Source organism: Phodopus roborovskii, unplaced genomic scaffold, assembly GCF_943737965.1.
Source record: "Phodopus roborovskii unplaced genomic scaffold, PHOROB, whole genome shotgun sequence".
Lineage (NCBI taxonomy): Eukaryota > Metazoa > Chordata > Mammalia > Rodentia > Cricetidae > Phodopus > Phodopus roborovskii.
The window spans coordinates 7938545-7963934 of record NW_026125281.1 but is presented as its reverse complement, the minus strand read 5'-3'; the positions used below and the strand labels follow the sequence as shown (position 1 = coordinate 7963934).

The window sequence follows — 25390 nt, the reverse complement described above, 5'->3', positions numbered from 1 at the left end:
ATTCTCCCTGGACTTTACTTCCTTTTCCTAATGATACGCTACCAAGGCCCAACTCCGCACGGTTCACACTCACATCCCCTTTATACTGTTCTAGGGAAGCACTGGGGTATTCCCAGGGACGGACCAGAGTGTGCCTGGGGGGCCCAGGCAGCAAATAGGACTACAGATACAGATGAGACCAAGCTTAGTGCTTCCAAGACACGTTTTCTCTCAACTTTTAAAGACAGAGCTTATTTCTGCATTAAGATGGAACTCGGCATCAGAGCCGCAGAGGAGGGTTTTCAGAACTCCATGAGAGGATGGGAATGTTGCATGTCTGTGCTTTCTGACCACAAGCCACATGGGCTTCATGGAGCACATGAAATGTGACTTCTGACACTGAAACATGGCATTTAAGGCTTATCTAAAGTTAAGTAGCAATAGTGGCTAGTGGCCATGCTGGAAAGTGCAGGTCTAGACTATTATTAGCAGGAATTTATATAGGAAGCAGTGTCATTTGCTAATAGCATTGGCCATCTTTCGCTGTGTGTAAACATGTCAGCCAAGTCTGGTACCCAGTGCTTGCTTTCCCTCAAATGATCTCCCATGTACTTGCTAAGGAAGGGATTTCAGTGCAAAGATCCTTGTTCCTAACCATAAGAATCCCTGTTTGGGTGGCATTTCCTGCTTCCAGTGATCTGCACAAAATGTAGATACAAATCCAGAGTGTTATCTTTGTAAGTATTTGACTCACGTGACCCCAAATGCTTTCTCACACCCAGCTGTCCTGGCCAGCACCAGGGGGAGGGACCCTCTCCTCCTCTTTTCTGTTCACACTTCCTAGGTCCTAAAGTTACACAAATACGTCCCTGTGTCCGTTTAGCAGGTTCCCTTTCTTTTTTATTTTGATTTCTTTTCTCCTGTGCTTCTTTATAAAACATGTTTGTCAGTTTAGTTCAGTAGCAGAGAGCAGAATAAGATATGCAAATCTTTTTGGCTCACTTGCACGGACGCGCACACACACACGCACACACACACACACACATACGTTTTGACCTGTGGTTCAGGCTCTTGAATTCTTTGTCCTCTCCTTCCATGTAAAGAAGCATCCCAGTGATGTGACCCTGGAAGAGGGATGAGGTGTCTAGAAGCGAAAATTATGAACTGTGACAGTAAAGTAACATTTAGGAAGGAATAGCCTGTCTTGATCACTTATCCCCAGTTAGAAAGGCTCAGAAAAATAAAAAAAGGGGTGGGGGGGTCCAGGGGCTTTCATACTGAATGTCTCCTGTTCATAAAATCATGATTATTAATCAGAACGTCATTAAGTATTAATTGACTTTTGAGATAAATGTCTCTTTAAATTTGGAATCCTGGCTTTTTTTTTTTTTTCTAACTCTAAGGAGAGCATTTTCATTAGATTTCATGGAATGAATGCACAGAGGATGTTAAGAAGCTGGTAAAAAAAAAATCTACTTCTTCAACTCACCTCTGGCTTGAGTCAGTCAGACCCAAGGAGACAGCTGGCTTTCAGCACGCTAACAGCAGTCTGCAATCATATGCATGCAGATTCCTCACAACACTGTATTGAGAGCATTTGTCAGATTTTTGTTTGTTTGCTTCATTTTTTTCATTGTCTAGAGAGCTGTTCCCTTGCTAGAATTTTATAATGTAAAGGATAGAATACTAATAGTCAGTAAGTATCCATTGAACAACTTAACAAATTGATAAAACCTCAAAGAATTTAAAAGCCAAACAACAGCCAAAGCTGTAGCTGCCACAAATAGAGATATCATCCTAGATGGTACCTGGGATTTTATTACTTTTCTTCCTTTTGCAGCAGTGTGTTTAAATCAAGGGTAGGGCTTCAAGGCAACTCCAGTGTAAAACTCATGCCGGCAACATCATTACACCTTAAAACCCATCCGAAAAGCCCAAATCTAAGAACTGCAGTGCTCAGTGCAGGAGTCCTATTGGCTTCTTGAAAGCAAAGGGGTCCTTTGCCCAGTTTGTTTCCTTTGAACTTAATGAACAGTAACGGCCGAGTGGCACATTGCTTTGGAAGAAATGAAATGGAAATGAGAGAGGAGGGTTGTATCTAAACCAGCAGTTTTTATTTATATTTCATGTTTCTTTTTTCTTCTTCAATATGACTATTATTGAAACAGTAGAAGTTAGAGAAGAAAATTGAAGCCAGAATCATTAAGAATTAGGTACAGTCCAACGGTGTTTGTGGGTCTAACTGCACATGAAGTAGTCATACTACTCTTGGTGTATGCTTTTCCTAGCCTGTTGTTTTCATTTTATATTTGTTTGTGAGATCAGAAATTGCAGGTTCTATCCCTAATTCTAAACGCCGTTGGGAAGATGGCTTCAGTCAACTGATGCTATTTCTCCTCTAAATTCTTTGACTTCCTGAAAGTTTTAACATTAAGAAAACAATTTTGGGGGTATATCTTGACTAGAAGAATTGAATATTAATACACCTTATTAATGACCAGGCAGAGAGGTGCTGAACTGAGTCAGACAGTGTGTGGGTCTCTCTGGCCAGTCAGTCTAGCTCCAGGGTCAATGAGAGACTTTGTCTCAAAAAATAAGGTGGACACTGTGCCAAGTTCCACTGCCCATTTTATTCATTGGACATATTTTATAATGTTCTTTGGATAGTAAAAATAAAAAAACTATTCTTCAAACATAAACCTATCCCCTAAAGGACAAAGGTATGCTTACTCTGGGGAAGTTAGGGAGTTAAAAAGTTTCTAAAGAGGGTTCTAGAAATATTTTATGTTCAGTCAGCATGCTGGAAATAATTTTTATTAAAATTAAAAAATATAAGGTGAAGAGTAATGTGAAAGATGCCAGATGACTACCTCTGACCTACACACACAGACACATAAGCAGATACACATGCACAAACACACACAAATACATCCATATGCAAGTGTATACACCCAGAGACAGACACACATACAGAGGCCACACACACATACACACACACACACACACACACACACACACGATAGCATTGCTCCTGACTGATGTATACCAATTTATGTTTTAGTGTAAAAATCTTCAAGTTGCATGAACTGTTGCCAATATTATCACCTCTATCTAAAAGAAAGCATGATGTAATAGATATCAGTTGCACAGGTGTAAATCTGTCCTTTTCTGTTTCGTGCAAAGAGAATTGCTTCTTAAGGATCTTATCACATCTTTATTTATTGTTCTGAGGCATCCAGAGTCCTACCATTCAGGGAAAACCCTCAGTGTCTTACAAAGTTAAAAGCATGAACTCTGGATTCAAATAATGCTGTGGGTGTGAGAATCCTGGAGCCAGCACTTAACCATTTATGTCCGTTTGGATAAGCAGTTTGCCTTTCTGAATTCCAGTGGATCTGATAGTAAACCATACTAATACTCATCCCAACATGGGTTAAAAAAAAAAAAAAAAGAAACCCCACTATCAGAATCAAATGGGATACGCACAGTGGCTACACAGAATAGTAACAATATCTGGTAGAGGATGACAGTGATAATTACTAAACAAAGTTCACAAATCAAATGAGATCATAACTTGGGCTTAGTTTCAGATACGGCTCCAAGAATTCCCCGCCTTCTAGGAAATGTAAATCTTCCTTATGGACACGAGATTGTAAGCTGAAATCAAATCCAAATTAGAACTCTGAATCTCATTGCTGTATTTATTTTACACTCAGGTGCTCTGTCCAGGCTCATCTCTCTGCATGAGGCATACCACAGGGACAAAGCAAGCTTAGACATTCCACTGTCACCAAGTCTAGAATATCAGACCTTCCTTGAGGAAGAAAGAGTCATGTTAAATAAGAATTGCAGGCAGGAAACACACCCCTGACTGAACTCTAACAACATGCCTCCTTTCATTTATTTATGAATATTTTTTTCCCTGGGTAAAAAGCAACAGTTCCCTGTTTTAGTGTTCTTGTCATGATTTTTATGACTTTTCCCCACACTGTTTTTGAAATTATTTATTTCAAGACTGCATCATCTGGTACCAATCACATGAACTCAGGGCTTCAGTCACTCCATCTGTGGTCCCTAAATTTCACATTTTTATTTTAGAAATTGATGGGAATTGATGAGTTCATTTCCCAATTCTCAAATGCTTTCATATTTTCTTATCAGATTGTGCTAAATGTTATTATTAGTAGTAATTAAACACCCCAAGGCTCAGATGATAATAGGTCATCTTGTCCACCTGCTTCTATCCTTTCTACTGTTTGTCATTATTGACGAACCCCAGATTTTTGTACAGCAGACACACATGGCATATTGAGAGAGGGGCAGGACAAGGAAAAGAATACTGAACACTGCCGAATACAGGTGGATGCTTAAAAATGATAATCATCTGCCCTGGTGATGAGAATAAATGGAAGACATCACTCACAAGCTATGGAGACAGTGATGTCTAAACTTCAGGGACATATTTCCTTTTGGAGCTAGCAATGATAATATAAATAAGTAAATAAATAAATCTGAGCAGACGTGTACTTATGCACAATTCTGATGTTTAAATATTGTCCGTTGATGTGATTTTCTTTCTGTAGTAGAATCTAGAACACATTGCCTTTCAATCAGAGAGACATAAAGGAAGGAGGGCTGGAAGGCGGACCGGAGAGAGGTCGGAAGAGGAGAGAGAGAGAGAAAGGAGAGGGGGGGAGGGGAGAGGGGAAGGTGAGGGAGAAAGGAGAAGAAAGAAAGCAAAGGAGAAAGGAAGGAAGGCAGGAAGGAAGGAAGGCAGGCAGGAAGGAAGGGAGGCAGGAAAGGAAAGCAGGAAGACAGGCAGACTTGTGACTCTGACTTTGCTTCTCCCCTGAGTGAGTGTGGAGTCATAATACCATTTCACGTTTTGCCTGTTTGTTGCTGTTTTCGCTTTTTCCGTTTTTATTTTTTTTTTTTCATCATGCCTGTCTACCTTCACTAGATTCTAAGTTCCATGATGTCACCAATGGCCTGGAGCAGAGTAGCTGCTCATAAATATTCACTGAACAAACGAAGAAGAAAGAACTCTGGATGATCTACAGACTGATACAAGAAAAGCATCCCAATAAATAAAACAACCTGGCGATTCAATGAGGCAGGCCCTGTTGCTTCTCTCTGGAAAAGATCCTTGTTTTGATCATGAATGACATCTAAGGGTTTGCCAGAAAGAGTATGTGGAAAAGAACATTTCATACAGGCAGCCGTATTGGATTGGAGAGATGGCAGATAATATGAGGTATCAGGAATGAAAGAAAATGATTTCTAAATAAATAAAATGCAAGGTTTGATGCTGTAACCACCGTTGCTACACGCTAAAGATACTTTGTTATACGAAGTCTTAAAATATGAGGATTACTGTATAGTTAAGGAGGTCAGAGGGACCTAAAATGTCAGCTGTGAATTGATGCCTGGAGATAAAATGGGGGAAAAGCTGTACAAACTTTTTTGTAGCATAGAGCATGTAACCATGAATAAAGAAGATTCTAGGACTTAGAGAGAGATCGGCCGGCAGAACGATGCGGGAGAGGCACAGAGAGAGGTGAGTTTGGATGTCATGCATTTGTATCTCAGTGTCTTTAGTCAGAGCTAGGAAACCTTAGCAGCACCTCTGACAAGAAAGGACATGGACCTGCGGCTAGCTGACTCTGAAGTGAACTGAAGAGCTTGGAGGAGTCTGGAGCAGGAGAAGGTGGTCTCCATAGAGACTGGACTGGAGAAGCAGAGGAAATAAAAGCATCTGTGAGGTATAGCTCTCTGTTTTGGCTGCAGACATTGCCACCCATGTGAATAAACAATATATAAAAGGCATTAGGGTTGCTTGGCTCGATATGTTGACATAAGAGTAGTTCTTCAAACCTCTCACTAATAGGTTAAAAAAAAATCTAAGGATAATGTGAAACATGTGATGGAAAGAGACTTGTCTCACTATCGACACATCTGGGTTGTAGTTCAAGCTCAACAGGCACCAGGATGTCAACTTAGTCATGTGAGCTCACTGGAGCCCAGGGTTAAAAGTTATAAGTAAGAAAAAATATCCATATCCAAGCTCTCTTCTGCCATGTGCTTTTCTCTAGCCTATTACGAGCAGGTTTTCCCGTCAGCCTGGTCCCACGGCCGCGTCAGCCCAAATAACACACAGAGACACTGTAACAGATATAAAGCTGTTGACCTGCTACTAGCATTTCTTTTTGGCTAGCTCTGCCTTAAATATTAACCCATTGCTATTATTAGTCTAAGTGTTCCCACATGGTCTTAACTTACTGGAGAGAGGGCCCGGATCTCTGCTCTCTCCATCCTACATGTTGAATCTCCTTTCTTCTGAATTCTCCTCTCCTAGTCCTACCTATCTTGCTTTCCAATTGGCCAACAGGGCTTTATTCGTTAACCAATAAGAGAAACATACTTACAGAATGACATCTGCCTTCATCGCCTCTTCTCCATCTAAAATAAAAAGAAGGGTTTTAACTTTAACATAGTAAACTGTATAACAAAACAGTTATCAAATAAGAACTATAGTTAACAATATTTAGCCCATTAATATTTACCAAGAGTTAAAGAAAATATTTCATCATCTATCCTACCTTTGTGGGTCTAAAGTCCTTTATGTATCTTATCTTTAATCCTAAGAAAACTATAACCATAACTATCTGTCTTCAACTCCTTCAAAGACCACAGAAGGATAATTTATAAACTATCGAAATGACAGAGACAACTCACTGCCTGGTCAGTCACGCAAAGTTCTATAATGTTCCATTTCAGCCTATAGGCCATCATGCATCTGGCAGACTCCTCAGCAAAGCAGGAAATTTCAACAGCTTTATATCTAATATAGTGTCTCTGTGTGTTATTTGGGTCTGGTGTGGCTGGGGGACTAGGCTGGTGGGAAAACATGCTCATAACGCTAGCCCCCAAACACAGGCATTTATTAAAGCATGTTGTAATATTTATGTTTGGAGAAGGGCTTCTTGGTGAAGAGCACTCACAACTCTTGCAAGAACCCAAATTCAGCTCCCAGAACACATGTAGAATGATTCACAACCCACTGTACTTCCAGACCCAGGGCATCTACTACTCTCTGGCCTTCAAGGACACACACACATACACACGCACACGCACACACATGCACACGCACGCACATGCACACACACGCACACGCGCACACACACACACACACGCACGCACACGCACGCACACACACACACACACACAGAGTAAATCTGAAAAAGATTGTGCTATAGAACCTAATCTTTTAGTATTTGGTCCTTAAGAGAGCTATATTACTTGTCATGAAAAAGAGGGACTGGAACATAATTTGGAAATTTTTGTCTACTATTAGTAGGGCCTACCTGAGAAATATCACTTATGCAAAAATCATATTCCTGAATGTTCGAGACACATCGTTATGTAAATTAAAGCTAACTGTGTTAGAAGGAGCCTAACAACATGTTCAAATTCAATCCAAATTTCATAAACACTTTTAAATTTGGTTTTCATAGAACCTAACTTTGCTTTGTGCCAAACATCCAAATGAAGTAGGAAGTATAAGCCAATCACCCAAGGAATTGACTGTACCATCTAGACGAAACCCTGAGTACTAACTGTAGTCTTCAAGAGATTACTGTGGCCTATTACTTGCTATTCCTTCAGAGCTAAGAACTTTTCTGTTGGCTGCTTTTCTGTATTTCTCTCACCAGTTTTCATCTTTGTTTTTCTCCTTACTCCATTGCGACTCTGGGAAGACTTATGTGGAAAGAGGTACTTGAAGTAACACATTCCAGGTTCCAATATAAGGGCCTGCTCTCCATCAGGAGATAGAATTCTACACAAGGGCAAACCCTCATAGTATTAAACTCCCTACTGAATGCCCAGGTGCTACTATTAAAGTTGAGTTTTATGCCATATAAACAGTCAATAGGGAAAATAGCTGTGAATGTGAGAGAGAGCAAGGAGGTATATATGGTAAGGATTGCAGGAAGGAAAGGAAAATAATCTATAATCTCTATAACTCTATAATCTCAAAAAAAGGAAATATTTTTAGAGAAACTTTAAAAAGACTATTGTTCTAAATATAAGTCTAGAGACTTCGTGTTCTAACTATAGCAAACACACGCATACATGGTCTAATTCTTTAAATAATTCTGTATTCCAGCGAAGAAAATGGTGTCTAAATAAAATAGTTTATTTATAAACTTGGGGACGTCTATGTTATTGAAGAATGCTCACATTACATCTTCTTTAATACCTGTCTTTCCCCCTTCTGACTGCAGCACAGCACGTCCTGTGACCACAGAAGGCAAAGCTTTGGGGATCTGGCTGAGTGCATCTAAAAAAAGCATCACATAGCTTACAGCAAGGGGGGAAAGTTCTAGGTTTTTTGTTTTTAACTCAAGAGTACATAGTTGTGCTGAAACTGAGGGTCACATAGGTACAAGTGGCTTTTGATTGCAGAGGAGAGACGCACTCTTATCAGGACACAGCAATGCCTTGGGTCTTCTTGAGCCTGACCACACAGCTTTGAAATGCAGCAGTATCTCTCAGTTTCAACACAAATCAGGTTTGCTTAATTTTCTCAGAGCCCTTGAGAGGTTCCAGGAACTCTGTTCAGAATGTTGTATTGACAAAAGCAGTTTGATGGATTTTTAAGTTGTTAATTATTTTAAGGGTTTCTTTATTCCACCTTTATTATTATTATTATTGGCATTTTAACAGATTTTAGCAGGGAGTGGATTTTTAAAAATTGATTTCATTATCATTATTTTGTCCTTCTCTCCAGATATCAACTGCAGATAATCTTTATGGCTTTCTGAAATACAAACAGCACTCCAAAAACTACTACTGAGTGAGTGTGTGTGTGTGTGTGTGTGCATGTGTGTGCGTGGGTGTGAGAGTGTGTTTGTGAGTGTGTGTGTATGTGTGTGTATGTGTGTGTGTGCACGTGCGTGTGTGCATGCGTGTGTGTGGCAACCACATAGTTAGATATAGATTCCAGAGACTTAAATGTCTCAAAGTTGTTTGCTTGCAAGCCCCTGGTCAGCTTGGACCAGCAGCACAGAGCTGAAAAGAGACATCACTGAGACCTTTAGAAATATTTGCTTTTTGTGTTCGCAGGGTCAGGCATGTACGTGCCTTACCCTGTTTGTTTATACTAAGGAAGTGTCAAGTGTATGACATAATGCTAGTATTATTGAGTCTGCAGAAAAGAAAAGAAAAGAAAGGAAAAGAAAAGAAAAGAAAGGAAAGTCTCCTCCTCAAACCTGGAGCCTGAAGCTGTAATTATGATGCCATGATCAGAAAGTTGTGTTTTGTCAGCTTTAGCCCTGAACGGATGGCAGCATAATTCCACACTGCTGCTGGGAGAAGGGCGCAGCTGTGCTAACCTCTAGTATTTGTTTTTGTTTACTGTGTAAAGACCCGCTTTCTTCTCAGCCTAATGAAGGGATGTGGAGTACATTTGCACTGGCCGATTGATCTGCTGCAGACTTTACGTTTAGTCAAGCCAGCAAGGAAAAACATTAACTGCCAAAAGAGAGTATTCACTGCAATTTCATCCCTGACATCAGTATATATCTGCATTTGTAACTGATCATTTACATATATATATATATATATATATATATATATATATATATATATATTCTACGTTACTTAACACCTATAGTTTAAGTATTGAATCATTACATTTGATATTTACTTATGAATGTGTTGGATTATGTGATCAATTTTATGGGGTAAAATTATTATGAGATAGACACAATTTCACATATAAAATTATAGTGAGAGAATGTGGTGCTGTATCCATTTGCATTACTAAAATTAAAAACATAAATTTTTCCAACCCTCTGGAGTGGTAAGACACAATACCTAAACCAGAGGAAACCGACAGATTCATTGTTAGAATTAAAATTAATATGGCAGAAAAGAACATAGATTAAAAGTGAAATGTTACAGAAGAGAAAATTAACCAAACACTAAATAAAGTGAGTGAAACTTTTATGATATTCAGAATGTAGTCTTGTCTAAGCTGTGATAAAAATTAGAGGGCTCTTAAAGTGAAATATGCAAACCACCTTCTATTTGGAAGCTAGAAACGTTTTCATTGATTTGGAGGTAGTCTGTGTTTATTCCTGTTTAAAGTGCACACAGAGTCTGAAGGGAAGATGGAAAAGGACACAGAGCCACAGTGTCAGGAGAACAGCAACCGGGTGTCGTGGAAAGTCAGAGAATCGTAGACTTGGAAATGCCTTTGTTCTGTGGATGAGGAAGCCAAAGCCCACCAGGAAGGTCGAATGTGACCTTTGGTCATCCCAAACAGAGAGGTGCTATGACCAGCCTACACCCTTCCGTGGAAAGCACCAGTTGCTTGGAAGGCTGATGCAAGGATGGCTGCTTGAGATCAACTTCAGGAGTCTGAAAGTTGCCTGGGAAACACAGTGACATCTTGTCAGAGACAGTGAGAAAGAATATAAAAATAGTCAGGGGCAGTGGTAGCTCAACAGTAAGGCACGTATCTTAGTGAGTACAAGTACCAAGCACTGGGTTCAGCCTCCATCACCTGAAAATGGTTTACATATTGTCTTTTTCTTCCAAAGGAAGATCTAATAGTTTCATGTCAGGAGGCTTTTATAGTCAAAGAAGACATAGAAAAATGCTTTGGGAAGAAGTTTTTGTGATGGTTTCCCAGGCTGTGAGAATTGAATGGCATAGGAAACATGCATGTTAGGAAGACAGGAGATGGATTGGTAGTCAGACATATAATTTGCAGCGTAATGGAGCCTGACAAGCAAGGAGAGGTACCAGCTGGTGGACACAATGGGTCTGTGAATTCCTAGGTTCTGTCATCAGTGCTGGTGCTCTGGAGTGAGCCTGAATCATTGCCTTACTCCGAAAGCTTCCTTGACCCTTGACTATTCACAATTCTTCAGCTACTCAAGGACTAATGTCTTTAACCAGGAAACATGCAGAGCCTTCCGCCAAGGGTGAAATGAAGAAGTTTTACCACAGCAACAAGAGCCGCAGCAGACAATGTTAAGTTGTAAGGAAATCTAATCAACGAAGCACTTTCAACCTGGTCCCCCACTCTTCGTTTGAGAAGAAGGCATTGGGTTTCAGCCTGTCTCTTATTGTGGCATCTGTAATCAACACTAGATTTCTTATAATAGAAAGTTCTTGATTGGGGAAGAAGATATTTTGAAATCTAAGTCTTCTGACCTCTGTCCACGTTTCATTTCAGACTCCCTTTGAAAAGGAAATTCCTGTGCAAGTCAGGGGCATGAGACTGCTTAAGAAAAAGATGTCTTATTCGAGACTTGGACACAGAATTTAATCTTGGCATTACATAACATTACAACATTACACAAGCTGGCAGGTCTCAGTCTACCTTTAATCATAGATACGAATGTTCTATCAGAGTCAAGTTGAAGTTCTCTCTCTTAATCATGAACCTCATACATGAAGCAATTAACTAAAACACTGATTATCTTAAGCAGAAAGCGTGATATTCCAAAAAGAGTAAGTACGTTTTATGTTCATTTGCCTTGTGGTGGCTGTTCATGGTTGTGAACGTGACATAGTCCTTCAGATTGGCGTACTTGTCTGTCTTCAAGGGATATTCTTCGTTGCTGATTGATGGAGGAGGGGGCCTGCCTCACAGTGGACAGTGCCACCCTGGGCAGATGGCCCTGGGTTGTATAAAGAAGCAGTGAGTCAGAAAGCAGCGGTCTTCCGTGGTGTTTGCTTCAGTTCCTACCTTGAGCTTTCTGCTCACGTTTTTGCCCTGGCTTCCTTCAATCATGGACCGTGATGGGGCGGTATAAACCAAATGAACCCTTCCTTCTCCAATTCGCTTTGGGTTAGTGTTTTCTGACAGTAAAAGCAAAGCAAAATAGAAGAGTACCCAAGTTCAAAGCAGACTGGCTTTAATGCTTACTGTTCATACGAAGCAATAACAGACTCCTGATTGTTACAGTATTATCAGAGTGAGATCATTCAGCAGAAGAGACATCTGGACTCACCGCTGGAATTGCCCTGCCCCTAATATTTTCATTTAATTTTGCCCCATATTGATGTTGCTACTCATTAAAAAATATTTATAGTTCAATGTCAGTAAAGTATAAAATGTGGACATGACCATCAATGCCGGCATAGTGCGCCTTACAGGATGCCTCTTATTTGTAGGTCTAATTATCAATAGCAAAAAAGGATGAGACCCATAAATCCAGGCTTTAGAAGGCAAAAGATGTACTAGCATTCAACAAGCATGAATGTTCTTTTTTATTATCATTTTCTTTCACTGCTTGTAAACGGAACCTCGAGGAGATCTATGAATATCCTTATTTTATTTAGATGTATTTTCTTGGAGTGAGGTCCTTACCCAAACTGTCTCATTTGCTTATTGTGATGCCATACCTTATGGATGACATATTTTGGTTTTGTAAAGGAAGAATTCAAGTTCAAACAACTTTAATAGTCATTGTGGTCCACTTTTAGTTTTATAAAAATGGACATTATTTTTGGCCAGACAAGAGGAATCTGTGTGTGTGTGTGTGTGTGTGTGTGTGTGTGTGCGTGCATATGCTTAAACTATTCCTATAACTATGTATCTGAAAAAAACTCCCAAATCAAATATATTTGCTATCCATGTCTAAAATACTTCTTATATAGTCCATCTACTTCTTCTTCAGAAGCCAAACATATTTACTTGAGAGGATACTTGGCCTCCAGATGGAGAAGTAAATTTAACTTGCAGATGGAGAATCCTGGGGCTTACAAAAATTGCTGTGAATCTTACAAGGAAGTTCTAGTCACAGGGACCTCTTGAACCTAAAAGTTCATCCCTTCTCTGTAGCCTCGGCCACTGACTTGTGAAAAATGACATTTTTACATTGAAGAGGGGTCTGTGGGACAGTTTTTCAGAGCTCTGTGGTTTTCTGCCAAATCAGTCAGAAGACATTAACAATGAGGATTCTTGCTCCCTCAGATGACCATGCAACAAGGCTCTATCAGGAGGAAACACTACAGATATCATGTTCTAAACAAGTAAAGCCCAACGGAAAAGAGATGTGAAGCCAAAGAAGACAAATCTACATACAATAACATAACATATTCTATACATGTACAGCATGTACACATGTATGCATTTTTGACACAAGATCCCAAAAGCTTCGTTTGTACAATTATTTTCTGGCTGTAGCTGTCTTATGGAAAACGAAGAATTGACTCATTATTAAAATATAGTAAACCTCTCTAGTGTGTAAGAACAGGACTCAGTGACAAGGACATAGTAATGAAAAAGGGTGGGCTTGTTCTTGGGAGCTGTCCGTATATTGTGAAATATTGTGAAATGATATTATAACGGTTAACATGGTGAAAGATGAGAGCTACAGTTTCTTGATCCCAGACGGGGTATGTCATGGAAGGCCTTATGTCTTGAAAAGAAGTAGTTGTTGATCAAAAGGAAATAGAAAGGGATTGTTGCAACACAAAAGAAAGTGTCCCTTTATCCACTTTTTACTTTTTGTGTTTTCAGTTAACTGTGGTCAAAGTCCTAAAATATTATGTGGGAATTACAGAAATTAACAACTCCTTAGTTAACAACTCCTATAGATAAGTTTTATTATAGAGTATTATTATGATTGTTCTATTTTAATATTAGCTATAATTGTTGATCTCTTAATGTAATTAATTTAAAATAAAAACACAGAAATATGTGTGTATACAATGAAAATCATTTCATGATACAGCTTTCCATATCTAGCTGCCTATATCACCTATCTGTCATCCAGCATTTGGAGCTTCCCAAAGACCACTGAGTTTTTTGAGTCATATACCCTGAGGATAATGAATGGTTTACAGACACTGAATTGAACAAGAAGGGAATATGGAGAGGATTTTGTTGATATGACTATATTTTACTTTTAATCACAAAGAGCCTTTGAAGATGTAAGACAGGGTGACCAGGCCAAGTCTGTATCTTAGTAGATGGTTTCTGTAGCTATTTGGTGAGTGTATTTCAGATGGTCAACACTGGAGGTTGGGCCACTTTTAATGGTTCTTGGAGTGATGCATACAAGGAAGGTGAGGAGTTTAGCTCTGTGCCTTGGTGCTTGTGGGTGGGTAGTGCCTAGGAGATATAATGTCTAGACTTCTGTAGTTGCATGAAGAGGCAGGCATCAGGTGCTCTCAGACTTTGGCTTGGGTGATTGGGGAAGGTGTGGCCATGAGGGGGTCATCCATGTGAAATGGATGGAGACCTGGCTGGCATAACTGTGCTGAGGCCATATCTCTGAGGCTTCATCAGCACCTGCGTGTTTCAGCAATGTGAGAAAGAGGACTCAGCTGGCACAACTGGGCCTTGTCAACTTACAGATGTGTAAAAGTGAGCACACAACTTTCTCTGTGGACCCCACTGTGTTTCTTCCCATTTTTTTTTCTTTTCTCATACAACATAGACTTACACCTACAGAAAATGACCATTAATAGCATACTTGGTTGTAACAGCCGATTGACCCAGTAGGACAGGCAGTGTGCCTTAGGAGAATTGTAATAACTGAGCGTTGTTGCTTTTTTCTAGCTGTCATGGAGATGCCTGCTACAGAGCAATCCTTCAGCTGACCTCCTCTTTAAGGACCCTGGCTCTGTGGTTCTGTCCAGTTCAAAATGGCAGAAAAGGCTCCACCTGGCTTGAACAGGAAGACATCCAGGTCGACACTCTCTCTTCCTCCAGAACCTGTGGACATTATCCGAAGCAAAACGTGCTCTCGGAGAGTCAAGATCAACGTGGGGGGCCTTAACCACGAAGTCCTGTGGAGAACTCTGGATAGGCTACCCAGGACACGCTTGGGGAAGCTTCGAGACTGTAACACGCACGAAAGCCTCCTGGAGGTGTGCGATGACTACAATCTTAGTGAGAATGAGTATTTCTTCGACCGACATCCCGGAGCTTTCACATCTATCCTGAACTTCTACCGGACAGGGAAGCTGCACATGATGGAAGAAATGTGTGCACTGTCTTTTGGTCAAGAACTTGACTACTGGGGCATCGATGAGATCTACCTAGAGTCCTGCTGCCAAGCCAGATACCATCAGAAGAAAGAGCAGATGAATGAAGAATTAAGAAGGGAAGCAGAGACTATGCGTGAGCGCGAAGGAGAGGAGTTTGATAATACCTGCTGCCCGGAGAAAAGGAAGAAACTTTGGGACTTGCTGGAGAAACCTAACTCATCAGTGGCTGCAAAGGTATGAAAAGCATTCATTGTCTTGGGTTACCTGTGTAGTCAGAAATGCTGTGGCTCTCACATTCCACTCAGTGGTATTTTCCTCTTTGCTCTTGTATGACACAACAAAACATGGCTACACAGATAATGGAAATGTCTTTCTCAGCATCGTATGTAGGCAGATGTAGTTATTTTTCCTGTGGGATGTCCTGTGGTAAATATTGCTGTTTGTAGGGACAGGCCTGGACCATAGGAGAGAGTTCTGACTTCCCTGGTGTGTGACATGGTGTGATGGCTTGGAGGTGGAGGAAGAAGTCAAAACTGAGGCCCACTGTCACAGAGTCTTGTAGACCTGGACACGAGCCTCATCTTTGTTCAGGAAGGTGCTGTTATTAGAAGTAGCAGAGTGACTCCTGGTCTGGTTCAGTGGAAGTTCAGGGAGAGAAGATAGCATGGATCAGAGGACTGAGGGTCATACACATGAGGTGTAAGCTGTGTAAGACATGGGCCAGTATTCACGATACTTCTGTTGGCATGTCCTGTGAGGTCTTCTCAAATGTTTTTAACTGTCAATGCATGTTTCTTTTATGAAACAGGGATATTACGATGTCTCAGCATTTATAAAGTGTTTGCTTAACATGAAGGCAAATTCATGTTTTTCATTTGCCTGCATATATTGCAAGTCTAAATTAGTTTTCTGTCACCAATTTTTGCGTTTGATTATAATGCGTGGTTCTGTTTGTCTAATTTTATCTAGAGCTTCCTGAGTGAGTGAAAACTGATTTCCATGCCATATATTTATTTTTTTTCATGCCATATATTTAATTCTATATTGTAGTATGAATGTTAAAAAAAAATACCCACCAAGTTGAGTTTAGTTGCAAGAGCATAGCATCAATGGTTTGTCCCTGATAGATGATGTGGATTGAGACAGAGAGAAAATGCCATCGTGTGAGTTTTTGGGATTACTATTTAATTTTCAGATTTCTTCTCTCTGTAAACACTAATGGCCACAGAAATAAAATAGAACATAGGAGCCTTCTGACCAGAAATGAACATTCTACAGGATCTGCAGCACAAACAATGAAAGAGACCAGTGCAGATGATACGAACATTGGTTCTCACAGGGTTTGGTTACCTGGGTTGGTAGCTATGAGGAAATGTGTCTTTTCTGGTGAATAGATGATCTTTCTAGCTTCTTCTTTCCTTTATTTTGGTGATGAATCCTTGGTTTGCTCTTGCTTGCCCTATATGTAGAAGGTAGATGCGTCAGCCATGTGGAGTTTTGTAGGGGAAGGTTATTGTTTTCCCCCACGCTGAGTGATCCTATTTGAGTTCCTTCTGAAAATATGGGATGGATATTGAATGTGAATGAAATAAACTCTACATTTTGTATTGTGGGAGTTAAAAATGAACTTTTAAAAAGACTTTCAATGACAGAGGAATAAGCTATGGTTACACCAAAAGTTCAAGAAGGAATGTAACCAATTATGTAAAATGAATCAGGCAAAGCAGGAAGACTTGAAATTAATATGATAAATTTGATCATAACATTATCGATTTATGTCTAAAGCAGAGCGCTAGTGACAAAAATGTCCCAAATAATTATTTCCTTCTCAAAGAAGGTAATGCTAGAACAAAGTCAGTAAGATAGTAAGACAAGGGAGTATATTTGACTATATTTTCTTTATCTCTAGAAAGATAATGGCTTTTTGTAATATAGCATTATTACCCTATATATCAACAATTATTTAAGCTTGCTTTGTATAGATATGTGCTTATAGCCATACGTAAAAGCTATGCATACTGCCCTGCAAATTTTTTATGTTGTTATAAATAGTAAATTTGTCTCCACCTTATTAATGAGAGGAATGGTTTTGCTACCTTAAGGACAGCCATAAAGCATTTACATTTATTTCAATGTCTACATTTTTCTCTCTGCTTCAACAACGAAATATGGTAATGTTTATGTCTGCTTCTATAGTGGTTTAATGAAAGTGTTCCTCTTTTGTCTGAGCTTTGATGCTTTTCTAAAGCAAGCTTTTCATGCTGCCCACTGTGCATGGATGCCTTCTTCCACATATATCAGAAGCAACAAAACTTTTTCTTTTCCTAGGGGGATTCTGGGGGATGAGAGGGCCCACTCAGGTATGTGTGAACAGTATTTTGTGTAACTTAAGAGCTAGCAGTTGTATTCTGTCTTTAGTGGGAAGACATTGTGGTACTCACTATGTATTTATGTTCTGGGTACAGCAGGCTTCTCTGTGTGCATGGAACTCGTGTGGAAATGGCTAGAATTGCTCTGTGTTTTTTAGGAGGCATAGGAGTCAGAGATCTGTGAGCCAGATATCTGTTTACCTTCACTGTTGTTTTTGTCAATTAAACTCATGTCCCTCATACCCTAACCCTTTAGAGCAGAAGCTTTTTGAAAGTGTTCCCTGCACAAAATTTAAAATCTGTCCTTTTATCTCTGGAATTTCATGCCATTGGAAATACCGGGGTTTTCCTCTTTTGACTTTTCTTTATTTTCTGATTTATCTATAATATTTCTGTAATGAAGTACAGCTGAGTGCTGGGTCACGTGGCTTTAATCTTAGCCCTTAAAATGAAGAGATGGGAAGGTCACTGGCAGTTACAATCAACCTAGGCTGCTTATCTAGTTCCTGGGCAGCTCAAGCTGTGTACTAAGACCTTGTCCCAGAAAACAAAAACAAACAAACAAACAAAAGGAATGTGTTAAGGTAATTTGCCATTCCAACCACACTCCTACTATGGAAAGAAAAGATTTTTTTTTCTTTTTGTCAGACAACTCATTAGTCACATATCTACTCACTGATGTTGGATGCATATTCAATCACTGAGTAGCAATTGTTTAGCCATGCTACATGTTTCCACTATGATGCTCATGCTCCCTACTGACCTGCTCTACTTTAAGTTTGGATATGTTCCTGTCAGTAAGAAATAACCCTTAGAGAACAAGTCCTCCAGTATCATGTAAGGAGCTACTTTGCTAAATAACTTTCAGGTATATTAGAACAATAACAGCAAAGACAGAACAGGGCATAAGAACACGGCCTATTTGAAACATCAGTATTTGACAAATCAGCTTCTGTGTTTATGCACAGAATATAGGGAACTATGATCATACTTTTAACATGATAGCACTGGTATAAATGGTTTCAGGCATGGTTCAGTGGTAGGTGCTTGTCCAATGTGTGCAAAGGTTTAATCTCAGCACCACAGCCAAAGGGAAATTCTTTATCAGCTCTTAGTGGTGTGGTACGACCCATGGTTGGGTATTTCAGCATGAGTTAATGTTTGCAAGGCAGATTTGTCTTCTTTCAATCCTGTTGGTGTATCTTGGTGCCTACACTCACCCTCATGTAGAGATACTGACCTGAGATAAAATCATGGGCTGGTTTTGAATGCTGGATCCAGCAGCATGGGCCTGAAAAATGACTAGGACACCTCTCTCAATACATGTGACATGGGATTACTGGCTCTGCTATGTTTTCACAGGATGTAGAAGGGCAAGGATTCACTCAGTGTCAGTTTCCTAGGCAGAGGCTTGGAATTAGATTTGAGCCTGTACCTCTTCCAGACTGGAACAATTTATTCTGTTTTTAGAATTGAAACATGTTTTTTTCTCTTTATTTGGCCTTTTCCAAGAGAGCTATAATAGCCATTTCCTATAAATATCACTGACATCAATATAAGGGATATTTAGAAGATCTGAGGCAAAAGGTCCAGTCCCCCCGTAGTACCCTCAGGCTTGATGTGGAGAACAGAGACGCATGGCTGCCTACATTCTAAAACAGACTAACTCACTGAATACCACATGAGGCCACACTTTAGATATTGAAAGATAGCTGTAGACTAAGGCCTTTAGCTCAATGTGTAGCATACCCAGAGACCAGAGCATATCTTCAGTCTGAGCATAGGTGAAATGTGTGCACAATAGTGCCTGACAGCAAGCTGGCCTCAGGCTGAGGCAACACATGGAAACAGGACTCCAAGAACCTCTGGCCTGATAAGAGCAGGGCACAGAGGTACCTCTCTCTCTCTCTTTCTCTCTCTCTCTCTCTTTCTGTCTCTTTCTCTGTCTCTCTGTGTCTCTCTGTCTCTCTCTGTATCTCTCTCTGTCTCTATCTCTGTCTGTCTGTCTGTCTCTCTGTGTTTCTATCTCTGTCTCTCTTGTCTCTCTCTGTCTCTGTGTATCTCTGTCTCTATCGCTGTCTCTGTCTATCTCTGTCTGTCTTTCTCTGTCTCTCTGTATCTCTCTGCGTGTCTCTGTCTGTCTCTCTCTCCCTCTCTGTTTAGTAGAAACAGGCAGTGGGAGCCATGCATACAGCACCCTCGTCAGACAAGGCACAGAATCAGAAGTGGGCACTAGCTCCTGTCTGTCTCCTGTCCAGTTCCCTCATTTGCCATTTGCCTAGGACACGCTCCCCACTCTTCCCCACTTTCTCTCCCTTCCCTCTTACACGCTCCTCACTCTTCAAGTCCCGGACCCCCTCCTTCTGGCCCTCTTCCTCTTCTTCCTCTTCCTTCATCGTCCTCCTCCTCCTGTGCCTCTGTCCTTCAAAAGCAGCCTAATTTTCCTGGATGTCTCCTCATCCTCATCCTCCATCTTCACCTCTTCCTCCCTTACCTTTTTCCTCCTTTCTCCCATCTTTCATCCCTGGGAAATGGCCGTATAGATTAAGAAGAGTGGGGGTGATTAACCAGAAAAATGCCTTTTCAACAAGTTTTTATTTATATCGGCTGAAAAAAGTTAAATTGTCCCTAAAGAAAAGGAAGAAAACAAAGAACAAAGAATACGATGGAATAATTTGTTTTTTCCAGGGAGAGTGGAGCTCGAGAAATGCTACAAATGCCCGCGTCTCTCCAACCTTCTCCATTAGAGCTAGTTTTCCTCTCCTTGCAGGTGTTAGTCTTTCTATTGAAGTTGCAGGGGTCATGGAAATAGGAAATAAGCCGATGCCCCATCTTTGACTCATTCTCTCCATATTCTACATGGCCATCACGGGTAGCATGGCCCAGCACAGCACCTACAGCAAGCCTGGACCTCCTACTGGAGACCCAGGGTCAATGTCAGGAGCTTTCCACTGTTGGGCTGCTCTGGGGCAATGATTCCTTTAGGACCACACCCTCCTCTATCTCTCTGCAGTGGGCCTTCAAAGTCACAAAAAGAGTAAAGAGAAAACACATCAAAAGAAACAACAACAAAAAGCCCTCGGAGCTCATCAAGGAGAAAGAATATATAGCATCCTTAGTCTTTTTATAGTATCAGGATCAATTATTCTACAGCTTTGAATGAAAGAAAGAAAAGGTGCAAGAATAGAACGACAGGTGACTTTTGTTTAGTTCAAGAAAGGAACTGCCACATGCTGACTTGTGGGTCTGTACAGGGCCAAGCTCGGCCGTGTAATACTCTCCATTTAACTCTGGGATGCCAAGCTGCAACACACATTTATATGGTGATGGATTCAAAGGGATGACTGAAGCAGTGTGGTGAACACACACAGAAACCTGCCTGCATCTGTTCGTTTCTGTGAAGTAGACAGGTCTGTAATTCTTACCTGGAACAGACAGCTGGCTAATGACCACGCTAGTGTCGCGTTGGTGGTCCTCAGTCTCCTTTCTCCTTTCCTTTCCGCATCTTCTTCTCTCCTGTCTTTCTTCGTTCACATTGTTCACATTGAGCCAGCTTGTGTTCTCTGCTGATATAGCGTAAGAGTTCAAAAGTGCCAACAGGAGATTGGAGATTAACACAATGTGGCCAGGCTGGAGAGGCTGACCTTGGGTTTTTTATTTTATTTTATCTTATTTATTTTTTTAAGCATCATCCATGCAGACAGTGTAGTCGAAATCTCAATATGTATAACAAGGAAGGCAGAAAAGATAGAAAATTACAAATTTTTTGTTCCAAATATTTCAAATATTGTATTTCTTGGTTCTCATAGTCTGTTTCCTCTGCTCACTTGACCACCTTTAATCAGGGTGAGAAAGTTAGGAGAATAGGAGGAGTCTATACGATCAGTATGAGCCTAACTTGATGGAGGTGTGAGTGTAGAGCCTGCTTATCAACTATTTTGGTTATTGTTTTGGTCAAATTATTAGTAACTTCTTTTTGCATGTAAAGGTATCTCTGTTTATAATGTAACTTGTATGATCACCTTAATTACTTCCCCACCCTGGGCCAGAGAGCTGGCAATTTTACTCAGGTCTTTGTGCTTGCGCAAAAGCTACCTTGTACCCAGGAATGTTTTTGAAAAGAAGAGGAGGAGGAGGAGAATCATCATCCAAGAATCACACTCCTTTTTCATTTGTTTGTTTGGTTAGGTGTTTTGGGTTGTTTTGAAGAGAGCCAGTCCTAACTTGAAAGCAACTTTTCATCTCTTTAAAAAACCAAACAAGGCTGGACAGTGGCGTCACATGCCTGTAGTACCAGCATACTTGGGAGGCAGAGGCAGGTAGATCTCTGTGAGTTCAAGAAAAAGAAACCCTGTCTCAAAAAACCAAAAGAGAAAAGAAAAGAAAGAAAGAAATCCACAAGGAAAAGTCATCCATGCTTCTTTTAAACTTGATTTTTAATCCTCAATAAGTGATTATTGTTCTTAAAGTTAATCTAAAAAGCTCTTTCTACACTGCTTAATATTATTAAAAGCCAGAATGCATCTGCAGTATTTAAGTGGCATGGCTTTGAAGTCCCAAGTAATGTCGGATTTGTTTTATTTCAAGCAAGAATCGTCATGAGGTGAATGAGCTGCCTAAGTATTATGAAGAATAGTCACAATATTTAACACTCTCCACTTTGGGAGATTCTAGAATGGTTTGAACAATACCTTTTGATTAACTGCTCTTACTGAAGCTTGATCCCCTACTAAAACAGGAAGAAGAAACCAATTCCTTAAAGTGCTAAGAGCTTAGGGGGGAATTCCAGTTGGATGTTCAGAGAGCTCACCCATTTTGTTTGTGCTTAAGAACTGGTTTTCTAGTGGACTACTACCTTAAGAGCCTGCCTGATAGTAGACTGGAATTGCTTTGATTCATTCTAGAAATTGCCTTTTCCATTTTTATTCATGTTGGCATGATTTTGCTTTGTTTACGGCATGTTACACAGAACACAGATCATTGTTTTCCCCAAACGGATAGACTGGTATGATGGGTAATGTGCTTCTGTGTGCTGTGAGTATATGTTTCTCTATTGGCTTAGTAAAGCGCTGATTGGCCAGTAGCCAGGCAGCTATGGGACTCAGAGAATGCCAGGAAGAGGAAGGCAGAGACCATGTAGCTACTGGTAAGATAGACCATGGGGCATTCTCTGGTAAGCCGAGACCACGTGCAGACACATAGATTAATAGGAATGGATTAATAATTAGGAGAGTCCTAGTCAGTAAGAAGCCTGAGCTATCAGCCAAACAGTTCACAATTAATATAAGCTTCTGTGTGTTTATTTGGGACTTGGCATATGACATAAAATAAATCTCTTCCAAGAGAATCCATTAATATGACTATTATAGAATTTCAGGTTTTAAATATGAAGTGTTGAATGTCTTTCTGAATATTACAACATGAATATGAAGTGTTGAATGTCTTACTGAATAGTACAATAAGTAGTACACATATTTGACCACCCAAAAGAAAAGGTTTTAGATATCTTATTCATCTTTGACTCATCTGTACTTCCAGATTGTTCCACAAAAGACAGCTCACTAGAAATGCATGCATTAACTCAAATAAAGTAATGATAAAAAAATCCAAAGCCAAAAAAAAAAAAAGAATTGAAAAAGTATTTTTTAATTGATATAATAACACTAGGGAATATTTTATTTTCTATAAGATTACAATGTTACAATCTTTAAATAGCCTTTCATATTAATAAACAAAATGTGTTCTCATGATTGGGAGAACCTACCTCTCTGACCTTAGTGAATATTTCTAAATGACCCCCCAAAATAGAGCTATTCTCAATGGAGACACCATCTGTGTGCCAATTTGAACTGAATTTTTTACTGATAAGACATGCTTTCAAAAATAATTAGCAGTCAATTCTAGAATTATTAGGTAATATCATAGCTACATACAAGCAGAATAACTGACAAAGTGTAATTCGTGAGGTAGATTGTTGTTTTGGGCAGTGATTTAGCATGGCTGATATTACTCCATATGAGCATGAGTGCAGAGTTCCTTGCCATTCAACAGGTATAATGTGATGAGCCATTAATCTGAGCTATATGTCCTGGAAGATTAGGCATGCCAGTGACTGAGAAAATTTAGCTGGCCACACGTCTTAACTTGTTTGGGGTTTTCTCATCCTTGTTGTATAAATTAATAAATTAATGTTTAATATTATGTAGGGGCAATAGTATTCAACAAACAACTCATGACAAATTTATCATTAGGAATAACCGAGACAGGCATGGTATTGTGCTTGCAATCCATGAACTTGGGAGGTTGAGGCAAGAAGATTTCATGTTCAAAGGTAATCCGCTCTCCATGGTAATACTCTGCTTCAAGATAAACAACTCAGTGTTAAGTAGGGAATCTTTCCTGCGTGCCAGTAGCCTGAAATGAAGACATTCCTGTATGAGAAGAGACATCCTCATGTCTGTGCACCAAGCATATTCCATACAGCATGTGGGTATTGGAGAGGAGAGGCACTTCCTGTGTCTATCAACAGTGCATGCCACCTCCTCCTTTCTGTTTCCCCGCATCTCCTGAACTATAGTTGAAGATGACTTGGTATCTCAGAACCAGAATTTGAGGACTGATGACTGAGGCATCTCTGTGAATGCTATGCCAGCCTAACATCAAACAGAACCATTCTAGAATAGAGAGAGCAACTGAACAAGGGCCAACAGAGAACTATAGTAACAGAAACAGTGGTGGATCATGGCAAAGAGGAAGATGTTTGCATTCATCTTGCTGAAGATGTTCTAGGGGGCACTGGATGCTAACATCACAATAATTACATTCTTGGCACATGTGTACTGTTCGTAATTGACTATGTATATTTCTATGTTTAAGTTGATTTCTTATAAAATACCTTCTCTCTCCCTAAATCACCCCTTTATTGTTTTTGTTAACCCTGAAGTAACAGAGGTCCACTGGATAGCCCCGAGGACATGTCACTAAAGTAGATACGTCTGTCTAGATTCTTATATACTGACACGTCTCCATTTAAACGTGTCCTAAAGAATTCCCCTTCAAGAAAACGCCATGAAGTGGGACATATATTCGTTAATTTAGTGTAGATTCAACTTTGTCATCCAAATAAGGTGATCAGCCCATTCAGCCCATAATCCAATCGGGCATGAAAATCCATGGGAAGTGCTCTATTATCCAAGAATAGAACGATGAAGTGTTTTTATTAGTCTCCCAGGATTTTGTTTCAGGATGCTAGAGGTCATTGCTACCCTGAGTGTCATGATTTAACTTGCGTCTCATTGAGTCACTCCTGATGCAACCACAAGTGTTGAATGTCACTCTAAATAGATGACACTCAAGCCTATGCGATAGCAGTACCAAGGGCAACTAAATGATCTCAGCACAGCATCCTTCCCTGCAAGCTACCTCAGGATATTTGCATATGAGAGGAAGGACTTCTGACCACTGCTGTAACTCTAAATCAATATAAAACCTCGAGTACAGCTTTGGATATTGAACTGCAGTTGTCCTAGCTGATGGAATGTCCTCAACCAAATTTTCAGTTAGGAACTTCTTTTTAACATTGAAATTTTAGTTTAAATTTCCAAGTGCCATTCCTCTCTGGCAGTGACTTGAGTGGCCTTGTCTGATTTGCACTTTGGTGTCAGAGTGAGGCGTTTCAACCAGAACTTGGTTGAATTAAGAATTAAATCAGTGCCACATTCTATGACGCGTTCCTATGACCAGATTTGTGCTGGGACTGGCTTGCTTTATTCATACAGTGGGAAGTTTTGCTCTGAGAAGCTAGCAGAGGCCCTGCATGTAATCCTCAAGGTGGGGAATCTGTTATGTTTTACAAGCAGACAAACGTCAGTAAGCAGTGCTGCTTTTCAATGGTTGATAATTTGTGCTGCCAGGCATGGGAGGAACAGCATACAAGATGAAGACTATAAGAATGGTCAGGCTAGGAAATGAGGAACCGCGCATTTGGCATTTCACGTTGGCTCTGTAAAAGTCAGAACATTTTA

General features: G+C 40.1%; 1 protein-coding gene across 1 annotated transcript in view; it reads left to right on the top strand.

The window, feature by feature from the left end:
* Kcnb2 (potassium voltage-gated channel subfamily B member 2) overlaps positions 1–25390 on the top strand; it is a 352456-nt gene that overhangs the window by 11110 nt on the left and 315956 nt on the right. Inside the window, exon 2 of the mRNA XM_051196907.1 lies at positions 14567–15231. Within this exon, the coding sequence (XP_051052864.1) occupies positions 14653–15231 (579 nt within the window). The 5' untranslated portion in view covers positions 14567–14652. The remainder of the gene's footprint in view (positions 1–14566; positions 15232–25390) is intronic.